Source organism: Miniopterus natalensis, chromosome 7 (genome assembly GCF_054644295.1).
Source record: "Miniopterus natalensis isolate mMinNat1 chromosome 7, mMinNat1.hap1, whole genome shotgun sequence".
Taxonomy (NCBI): Eukaryota; Metazoa; Chordata; class Mammalia; order Chiroptera; family Miniopteridae; genus Miniopterus; species Miniopterus natalensis.
Genome location: NC_142087.1, coordinates 36,829,455 through 36,840,785, shown reverse-complemented (window position 1 = coordinate 36,840,785; position 11,331 = coordinate 36,829,455). Strand labels below are relative to the sequence as shown.

At 40.9% G+C, this 11,331-nt stretch overlaps 1 protein-coding gene across 2 annotated transcripts in view; it reads left to right on the top strand.

Annotated features, from left to right (window-relative positions):
* Positions 1-2,119: 2,119 nt before the first annotated feature.
* VAPA (VAMP associated protein A) overlaps positions 2,120-11,331 on the top strand; it is a 37,908-nt gene continuing 28,696 nt past the window's right edge. Inside the window, exon 1 of one of the 2 annotated variants that reach the window (XM_016208927.2) lies at positions 2,120-2,420. In XM_016208927.2, coding sequence (XP_016064413.2) covers positions 2,342-2,420 — 79 coding nt within the window. In that variant the 5' untranslated portion in view covers positions 2,120-2,341. The remainder of the gene's footprint in view (positions 2,421-11,331) is intronic. The other variant, XM_016208926.2, reaches the window with a different exon arrangement.

Below are 11,331 nucleotides of genomic sequence, written 5' to 3'. Positions count from 1 at the left end.
ACTGTTAGAAGAAAGGTATTAATAAATACCCAAGCACAAACCACTGAACTACGGCACTATTTAATGAGGGGTAGATAATTCAGGAGGGCTCTGAGTCATTATTAGTGTAATGCTCTAAAATAGGAGACTTATTCCAAAAAACATTTCATATATTCTTAGACTACCACCTATTTAAATTCATATAGATATTAAGACTATATTTGACTTTTGAAGTAATATTGAGAAGAGAAAAACAGCTGATTGCAAAGGTGACAACTTAAGTGAGCAGGGGTTTCTTAATGATATATAGACAGGGAAACTGGACTACATCCAATTTCAGCTTCCTATTGAACTCAGGGTGAATGGGGAGCCACTGTCCCATAGAGGAGTGACTGGGAACTTTCTCAGCATACTATACCTTGCTAACTGGTTGTTTGCAGACTGAAGAGTCCCTCATGCTTTAGGTAAGAGAAGTGTCCATCTAGCTGCAGAGCAGCCAGTTCAGCCAAGCCTAACTTTCCCATGGATAGGAGTTCTTAGGCAAGCCAAAAAAAAAAGTTTGTGTCAGTTTTAAGGTTGTCAGTTCACAACTAAACATATGTGGGACACCATCCTGTGGCATGAATGTCAACTTCAACTTAAAAAAAAAGTCTTAAGCTCCTCTTTTATAAACATATAATTTTTGTATTCTCTTTTAATAAGCATTGAAATTTCAAAGTAAATTTTGTGAATAAAAATAAATCAAAGTAAAGGTACATTTAGAATATGCTTTTCAAATTATTTAAGCACTCCTATCCTCCAAAGGCTTTCATAGCTGAACAAGGTACGTTACTCGTGTGTAGCACCGACTTCTGTGGATGCTAGTTTAGCTCTTCCGGAGAACTATTCTCAGAAGGGCTCTGATGCCTGGTTTGGACGTGAAAACTTTTACTTTGTAGCTAGGCCTAGACTGTTCCATTTGTCTCATTTATTTTCTGGACAAACTGGGCTGCTCTTTCATGGCAGCAGCAACAATATGTCCTTTGTTTCGTGGTGCTTCTGGGCATTCAAGTTCAGGTAGTGCTATAAAGATTTATTTACAGCACATTCATTTTCCCCCCCCATTTAATATTCCTGTCCCCGATTACCTTGTCAACGGGTTCAAGATTTGTCAGCAACTTTGCTGCTGGGATTGTTCTCATTTGGCGCAGTTTACTGCATGGTACGGGAAACGATGCAGATGGAATTCATTTCCAATTTGTGAACGTGACAGACGTTTCGGTTCGGGTCTATCATTAACCAAAGCTGAGAGGACACTACAGCCGCGGAACGCTGTAGAGTCTGACTTTTGTTTCTAGCTTGACGTGTGTGCGTTGTCACATTTCCCCACCGACGCGTTTCCTTCTTAACACGCGGTGCGTTTCCTCGTCCGCTGTTTTCAGGAAGCGGGAGAGGCTGGATTAGAGGACGACGGAGGATTGAGCTCTGCCCACAGAGGGGCAGACAGAACGGAGCGCAAGCCGAAAACCCGGCGTGCTGTCCACAGAGGACGTTTTTTCTCTCTATCCAGGGGACCGCGGATCAGTCTCCAAAAGTTTTTTGTGTTTTTTCTTTTTGAGCGCAAACAAGACGCTCTGCGAGCCAAGATGAGTGTCAGCGCGCCCCACCCCATTCGCCCCCGACGCACCCCGTCCCCTTTCCCGCCCACAGCCACGCCAACTACAATTCCCGGCAAGCGGCCCGCGGCGCCGCGAAGGGGCCCGGCCCGGCCCGGCGCTGCGCACAGAGCATGCCGGGAGCTGCGAGGGCGGCCGGCCGCTGCTTCCTCGCAGCGGGCATTCCCGCTTGGAAGACGTCGAGGCACGGCCATAGCGAGGTCTCCAGTTTCGTAATAGGAGCTAAACCGTGACCGAGGATTGTGCCCTCTTGCCCCGCGGTGCGCACCGCGTCTGTCCCCAGGAGTTTGGCCCCGCCCCCTGTCCACACCCGTTCCCTTGACAGCCGGGCTGGACTCCTTGTCCCTGGAGGCCGGGAGCGCGCAGGCGCACTAGCCCTCGCCCCGTCAGGCCGAACTTGAGGGCGGGCCGAGCGCTGGGGGCTCCCGGCCGCTGGGGCGCGCACGTAGGCACGCAGAAGTCGTCACGTGGGGCTCTGAGGATCGCAGTGCGCGTGGCCGGGCGGCTGGTGTGGGGTAGAGTCAGTTGTGAGACCCCGAGCTGCTGAACCAGCGGGCTGCTCGACAACCGGCCACACAGCGGCAAGCGCCGGGGGTGCGGGAGCCGAGAACTGGCCCCATCGTAGAGCTCGGCTGAGCCGTCCCCGCCATCGTCCCCGCCAGCAAACCGCCGCCGCGGGCGCGCCCCCGCTCTGCGCTGTCTCTCCGATGGCGTCCGCCTCTGGGGCCGTGGCGAAGCACGATCAGATCCTGGTCCTCGACCCTCCCACAGACCTCAAATTCAAAGGTAGGCAGGAAGAAGGCAGCCCCGGACGGGGGTGCGGCGGGCGGAGGACTTGATTTGGAGTGGAGGACGGGTGTGGAGGGAATGTCTGCGGCCGGGGCCCCGGTGAGCGTCCCCTCCCCCACTCCCCAGCACTTTCCTCCTCCGGCTCGGCCTCGCTCTGGCCCTGGGCAGGCCTGCCGGGCGCCTGGGCCCGCTGCTTCTCTTGCCCGCCGGCGCCTCGGGGCGCGCTTGGACCCGGGCGAGGCGGAGGGGCCCGGCCCTGGCGCCGCCGCCGCCATCTTGCGGTCCCGCGGGGGCGCCTCTTGGTGTTGCGGGTGCTGCTGCCCGCGCCCGGCCACTTGTCCTTGGCCCCGGAGGGCCGACGGGCGTTGTCCGGGAGGGCGTGGGTGGGCGGTGACCTTAGAGCGTGCGCCCCGGGCTGCGGTGGGAAGCCGGGCTCTGGGGCCGGCGCAAGTGCGTCCGTCGCCCGCGCCGGTTGTCAGAGGCGGTGGGAGGGGAGGCGAGCGGCGGTGCGGCGGCCCCTGGACGCGGCTCCGAGAGAGAACCACCCCTCGGCCCTCGCCGGCAGTGCTGCTGCCTACCTTCTTGCCCCCTTTATTAGTCGCTGTCAGGTACATCGAGGGCTAGGGAGGCGGAGAGGCCCGGGAAGTCTCCTGGTTCTGACTTACCCAGTTGTGCTGGCAGAGACCCAAGCGCGCGCGGGCAGGATAGCTCTGCGTCAGTTCCAGAATTGATAGTAGTAGGTTAATAGTAGACGTCTTCCTGGTCCTCTGGCAATGCATTTCAGTCTACCTTCGGCGTAGGGTAGACCTGGGGTTTGTCTGCTCTTGTTTAGCCCTTTAAATTTAGCTCTTTCCTGCGGTTTCTTCAGTGTTCCTGACTTTTGTCTGTACGTTCGTGGTTTCCCAACAACCCCCCCGCCCCTGAGAAGGCTCATAAGGTGTCACTCGGCTGTGGAGCACCGTTGATTTATTTTGCAGCAATGCCTGTGATAAATGATCGGACTTGGTGATCCTTGAGGAACCCTAGGGGCTGTTTGGCCCATTTGCTCTTTAATATGTAGGTTTCTTTAGGGAAGAGAGTTAAACTGAACAGGTTTCTTTTTAGGAGTAGTACAAGTGTGTGAAGATCACAAACAAAGCAGAGTCCTTTCTACAGTTAAGTGTAAAGTGAATCCCCATTTGGAGGACTTAGTATCATGTATTTAAGTTTCCTTAGCTATGATGAGGACAATTTTTGTGAAATGTATAGCCATTCCACTGCTACATGGGAAAAGTTTTAAATAGTTTTAGAAATTTTAAAACATTGTATTCAGGTGTTTTGTGAGAGTAATATTATGTATTACTTTATTTGGTAAGCTTCTCAGTGCATTTTCAAATTTCTTTGAATAGAAATGCCCATGAGCTGCTTGTTAGGTAAAGGTTTGGTTTTAAAACTATGAAATATTTTGAGGAGCACTAAGTGCCATTTTATTATATCAAGTGTATGTGTGTGGCATGATTTTACATAGTTTTAGCTGAAAGAAAAAAATGGCCTTTGAGTAATCATTAAATTCTTTCCAGAACTTAATTATTTTGCTTTTACGTTTCGATAGGCTGAGTTGACAGAGGAAATTTACTGGATAACTATGTGTATATTACTATTAAGGCCTTAGAAGCCTTTAAAACTAGTTTTAGGCCAGGAAATTTCCAGAGTTTGAAACTTTCTCCCTAGAGAAGTTGTAAGACTAATAATAGCGGAGAAGCAAGTTAAACAACCAAAAACCCTACAGGATGACATCCATACATTTTACTTGTTTTAGGTATTGAAGAATTACTATGATTATAGAACAGGTTGTTCTAGTGTTATGGATGAAAGTGATTCACAAGTCCCATTTTTAAAAGTTTGGAGAAAAATGACTACCTTTTAAGACTGACTTTAAAAAAGTGTTTTAAAAGTTTATAGAGACACACATTCAGTTGGGTCATTTATTTATTGGACACTTAACTGAAAGCTTTGTGTCATCCGTATGTTTATAAGAGCATTAATGAGTAATTCATTCAACAGGTATTAGCTTATATTTTGGGATTCAGTGGTAAGCAAGGTGGAGAAAAGATTAATAATTTGTGGTTTAATGGAGAAAGCATATAGTTAAACAACAGAAAAATGCATTAGTGTATCTTTGTCCTTGAAGAACTTGGAGACTAGTGAGGGAGACAGAAGGCTTATAGATGGAGGCAAAACAAGTATGAGGAAAGAAGGCCCCTTTCTTTCTGCCCCCATCTGCCATTTCTTTAGGAAACTTTCTAGGAAGAAGCTTGTTTTCAATTGGGGGGCCAGAGTGTTGGGCAAGGGAGTCTTGCTCTACCACTGATGTGAGAGAATGTATGGCTTATACTTAGATATCCAATGGTTTGCTGTGTGCTTCTGTTTAAAGGTGCGATAATGGGGAGGACTGAAAAAGTGGAGGGGTGGGTAGGATGAATTAGGAGGTGACATTTGGTGTCATTTGATTCCTCCCTCCTTAATGTTAGTCTTTTAGTCAAAGGTAGTTTGCTTTGATGGAATTCTTTCTGTATTCTAATGCACAGTTCAACACTAAGTGAGGATATTCATTGAGAATCGACAGTCTCCTTAGGCTTAGTTTGATGATGATATATAAAGTTATTTAGCTCTGACTTGCCCTAAGACACCTGTAATTTTTAATTTAAGTAAAAGTCTGTTAAAGAATGGTTTTGCAGAATGTCATCTTCTAGTAGGTTTATTTGAGTTATTTTGACTCTACATTTCACTGATGTGGTTTCTCCAAGAGTGACTCATTTAATCATTCTGAAATTGGGTGATGATTTTTTTCTGTTATATGGGTAACATAATCATCATGACATGAATTATCAGCACTTAGCACAATTGTGGAGAAGCAGATACCAGTTTAGTACATTTTCTACATCTCAGTACTGTATTATTAAAACTTATTGTTTGTTTTATATAATTGTTAATATATGAAAGTGCTTTTATAATGATGCAATGAATTCTGAAGTAGCTCTTTTGTTTCATTAGTAAAGAAAAAGTAGATATTTTCAAATTCTGTTGTTTAAACCCTGGCAGTAATTTGACCTAGAAGTTAGGTTGGAAATTTACTACAGTGAGACTGTTTTTTTGTGCTTAAAATTTTTAATGTTGTAAAATTTCTTCTTTTGTATTATATAACGTTTTATTTTTCCTACCTATTAGTAGTTTTGGAGGAACATTTGAAGAAGAAAGTCTAGGAAATGATCAGAAAAAGAGGAAAACAGACCAAAATCATAGTTTTGAAGGTGACCCATAACAATAATAAATCAGTAAAGAAAATTAAGCTCTGTGAGGAACCCAAGGTTCTGTGATATGTCAGAGCATCTTTGAGTAGTTGTACATCATTAAGAGGAAGCACAAATGAAGGTATAGATTCTACTCTTGGATATCTGGCACATTTTTAGGTGTTTCAGATCAGCTTCTATTTCACAGTGGTTATAGCCAACCCCTGGGTGACTGTAGGGTGGGGTGCGTATATGTCATTTTATTACTCTATTTCTTAAAAGCTTACAAATAGCTCTAGATTGTCCACTGGATAAAAGCTGTGTATATGTATATGTATATGTATATGTATATGTATATGTATATGTATATGTATATGTATATGTATATGTCATACATATATATACATACTATGCCATACAAGCCCTTCCATGATTTGCTGCCTCTTCTTGTAACGCCTGTTTTATTTGCACACATCCATACTTTTTTCCCTGAGAAAGAAAAGCTCTTCTCATATCCAGGCTTGTTTGTTTACTATTTTTGCTGGTTAAGGTAAAAACCCTTATGATTCCTATTTAGACCATGTTCTTCATCAGATATTTTCCTTCTCATGTTTTCAACCATTGGCTGCTTCCTTCAAACATATAAATACACCTAAGTCTCTTATTTCACAAGCAAACAAAATACATCCTTGACCCCCAACTCCTGGTACATGTTCCTCCCTGACCTTCATTTTCTTTGCAGTCACACTTTTTGGAAAAACAGCCCATATTCACTGTTTCTCCAGCTCCTCACCTCCTGTCCACTATAGTACCGTCTCTGTCCTTACTATTTATTGGTTGTTAAACTACACTGATCATTTCCAATTTTTATCTCACTTGCCTCTCTAGCACTTAACATTATTGACAGTTCTTTTTAAAAATTCAATTCTTTTGACTCCTGTGATATAGTTATCTTCTTATTTGCTCCCTTTATTGTCTCATTTCTTTTTATTAGATGGTAATGTTCCTGAGATTCTGATTTGGTTTAATTTTTATCTCTGAACTTTCCTTGTTCAGTCTCATTGTTTTAAGGGCTTCTCTTTCTCTTCCTTCCTCTTTCTTTGTGCATGTTGTTACACACTCTATTTTAATTCAGACTTTACAGTCAGTTTTGGAATACATATTAATTATTGACTATCTGGATTTGTATGCTATTCATACATCTCAAACTCATAATATACTAAACTGGTTTGTTACTATCTGAGTCTCTTTCTTCTTCCCATATTTTTTATTTTTTAGTGGCATCATCGTTAAACATACCAGAAATACTCTGCACATCTAATAATTAAAATCTATATTTCTGCATCCCAGAGATAACTCCTGAACCTCTCTCCTTTAATGTGTATCTACTTTACATTTATTTGTTTTAATTCATTGAATTATGCAATAAAGATTTGAGTTTTTGCTATGTGTAATGCTTGGTGAACAAATGTTGGAACTATAGTTTTGAGTAACATAAAATCTTTTTTCATGAAGCAGTTCTAATGGGAGAGAGAGACACTAATCAGATAACCAGAAGAAGAAAATGTAGTTATGAAGAAGTATGTAGTGCTATGAGAATATAAAATAGGGGGAACCTTGATCTGGTCAGGGAAGGCTGTCACAATTGGACTAAGATTTCCTAAGAACGAGCAGAAGTTATCTAGGTGAGGAAGAAAGGACAATACAGTAGAAAGATCCTGTGGCAGTAGGGAACATGAAACATTTTACATGTTATTTAATATAAAATTGAACATGTTAAATAACATCCCATGTTATTTATAAGGCTGAAAGAGTGTGACAAGTAGTGGAAACAGCCAAATGAGCATGGTGTTGGTTTAGTAGGTCAAATAAAGAGTTCTGTTTTTATCCTAACCCATTGAGGGACTTGAAGGGGGTGGGGATGGGGAGGGAATGGGAGAGATAGAGGGAGTGGAGTGACATCACATTTGTATTTGTATTTAAAATATATATATGATTCTGGTAGCAGTATGATGTAATACTAGATGGGAAGTAGAGATGAATTACCATTGGTGCAGTCAGGCAAGAGGTGATAACTTGGACGGAAAGAATGTTGGAGATGATGAAAAGTTAAAGAGGTACAAATCACTGAGACTTGAAGGTTTACTAGGTATATGCAGTGAGAGTAGAGGTCTCTTGGATGTCTGAGGTTTCTGGCTTATTGAGATTTCTGAGATAACTGGAGAAATGATGGTGTTATGCACTGAGCAAAGAAACATTGTGTGTCTGGGTAAAGGACCAAGTGCGTTCGATTTATTTGGAGATGTGTGGGGGAGTGGTAGGAAGATCATGATCTCATTAGATGTGTTAGATATGTTTAGGCCCTTTCAAGGTGACTAGTAAGCATTTGGTTATAAGGATGTGTTACTCAGGGAGAGTTCTGGACTTTGGATAATTTCTTTATTTCAAGCGATTATCTTTTAATCTTTTCTTTACTAGACACCAGGCTGGTCTCCTTTATCTCTAGTGTCCTCTCTCTTTTCAGCCTGTTTTGCACACTGCTGCTAGAACTACCCTTTGAAAAATGAAAACCTGATATTGTTCCCTTGGTTAAAGAACCTACAATATTTCCCCATTATTTGCTTGACATTTTAAGTCCAAAATCCACTCCCTACCTCTCCATTTCTTTTCTATCCATAGCTTTGGTTATCTGAAACCATTTTCCCAAACTTTAAGCTGTTGGAAGACTTTACACATGCTCTGTTCAGAATATTGTCCTCCCTCATGTCTGTCAGGCAGTCTACCCAGTTTAACAATCACTTCCTCTTGTGAAGTCTTTGATTCTCCCAGCCTGAGTTGGTCACTGCTCCTTCACGCATTATCCAAGCTTGTGCATACTTGTAATGACAACACGACGTTACATAGTATTTACGTGTACATATTTTTCCCTCCCAAACTGTGCTGTGAACTCCTTGAGGATATACCCATTTATTTTGAAATCCATGATAACAAGATCTGGTGGGGGATGATTGCCCAGTAAACATTGATTGCATTAATAAGACTCAGGTGATTTCTCCTGTAATTCCCATGTTTTTAGTCTTGGATGTATTTTAATGGGGTTTTTCACCAAGTAAATGGCATGATTAAAAAAAAAGTGGGGGAGGCACTGTTTAAGATTAAGAAGACTGGATACAGGGCACAGATTGAACAAACCAACAAGATAACAGAAGTACAATGGGAAAATTTCAGTAGATTAAATATTAGAAGATATTAAAGAATTATTTTTTGTTTTATTAAGTGACAGTGGTGTCATGACTATATTTTTTAATGTCCCCCCCCCCCCTTTTCCCCTGAGAAATGCAAGCTCAAGTATTTAGGCGTGAAATGTTACGATAGCCAGAATTTGTTTTAAAATACTGCAGCAAAAACAACAAAAAACAAATACGGTAAAATGCTAATATTAAACTTAAGTATATGAAGTTATTAAATTTAAACTTTTTGTCAAGTAATTTGAGTCATATTTCAGTTAAAATAAACCCAGTAAACAGGCATTTGCAAGTAATAGCCCCCTCTAACATTTAAATTTTTTAAAAAAATATATCTTTATTGATTGCAGAGGGGGAAGAGAGGGAGAAACATCAATGATGAGTCATTGATGGGCTGCCTCTGGCATGCCCTCCACTGGGGATCAAGCCCACAACCTCCCTTCTCTCTCCACCCCGCATGTGCCCTGGACCCATGTGCCCTGACTGGGAATCGAACCTCTATCTCCTGTATCATAGGTTGATGCTCAAACTGCTGAGCCATGCTGACCGGGCTACATTTAGTTTTTTACAAGGATATTTCTTTAGTAGTTAGACAAAATAATACTACATTTTGTTGTCTGTACACTATAATAAACCAGCATACATTTAATTTTCTTTTAAAACAACTTTTTATGGTTGAAGGAAAGCAAGGTCCATTCTAACCACTATCTTCTCCAAAAGGCAGATAAGACTTCACTGGTCAGTCAAGATAAGAGCCAAAAGCGACAACAAAGAGAAGTCAGGAAGTGCCTCTGAAAAAGAAAAGTTTGCTTATTAACAGACTAGATTCTTCATAATTTTGTAGTTCCCGAAAAGGGATGGATAGTAATGTATTTTTTTAAGAGCTGACTAGCCATATATAAATTGTTCATTCTTTGTGCTTCACCTTTTTCATTTCTTGGATGTTGTTCTGGCCCCAAAGGTTTGTGAATATATATGACAGTTGAGTACAAAAAGAGAACATTTTTCTATGAAATGGAAAAATATAAAGAATTGGGAAACCCTGATTAAGTTCTTTAAAGTTTGGTATTTTGTTATTGTTAGTGTTATGTGTTATTAATATAACATAGTTTGCTTAGCTGCTTTTCTCTGGCATATGGGATGTTCTCTATAACTAGAGTTATTAAGAACTTGGTACTATTTTCAAAATTTAGATTTAAATGAATGGGAAGTTTATTTGTGTTATAGCTTTTTAAGGATATGATTTGATTCAGTTACCATTATAAAAAATAGGGATGTCATTTTAAAAAGGGAACCTAATGAACAAAATAAACTAACAAACAAAATAGATCCAGAGACGTGGAAACATGGAACAGACTGATGAATCTCAGAGAGAAGGGGGGCGGGGGAGGGGCGGAATTAATGAGGGAATTATATGTATAGCCCATGGACACAGACAATAGTCTGGTGAATGCCTGGGGTGGGGGGAGTATGGTGGGAAGGGGTCAATGGGGGAAAAAGGGAGGACATCTGTAATACTTTCAATAATAAAGATAAATTAAAAAATAGAGTCATTAATATGAGAGGTCTTTAAAATACAAATTTGCAATATAATAAGAATATGGGCCTGCATTTTCACAGCTTTTAATTTTGTAGCTATATATATATCCATATATATTCCTCCATATATATTTATATTTATGTATATTTACATATATATTTATTTTAGTATTTGGGTAATTTGACATGAATTGCAGTGACTGCCATATCTTTAAAAACATCATAGAGTGTTTTTTGTTTAGTTTATTTTCTCTTTGACAAAATTGTATAACTTATTGGGGAAGATGAATTGTTTGGTCTTATTTTCTGAGTTCTGTTCCCAGTGCTTAAAACCTTTTGAACAACATTCTCAGAGGATACAGTTTTCAGAATCTTTCCAATTTTTTTCCCGCTAGGACTTCACCAGTAAAAGGTTTTATGGACAAATTAAGCTAATATATATACACATTTAAAAGTCCCTTCTGATTATAAAATCAGTACTTAATACCTACCACGTACCTACCACTGTTAACATTTGTAGTATTTCTTTTTATGTTTTCTGTGTAACTCTGCACATTTATATCCTGTAATTTTAAGTTAATATTAACTGTGACCATTTTTTCATGTTATAAATACTGTGCTTCTAATGTAACAAGAGCTTTAGATCTATAAATGGTGCAAAAAGTGTTTATTTAAAGTTCTCCCCAAATATCTATTTCTCTTTTAATTTCTCCTATCCTATCCTAGCTACCTAGATTTTAAAAAGTAATCTAAAGTCTGAGATTTCAATGTGTTTCAAAAAATATTATAGACAAGGTAAGTAAATTAAGGTGACTTCATTTAAAAAATTTGTATTGAAAATGTTTTAGGGCTTTC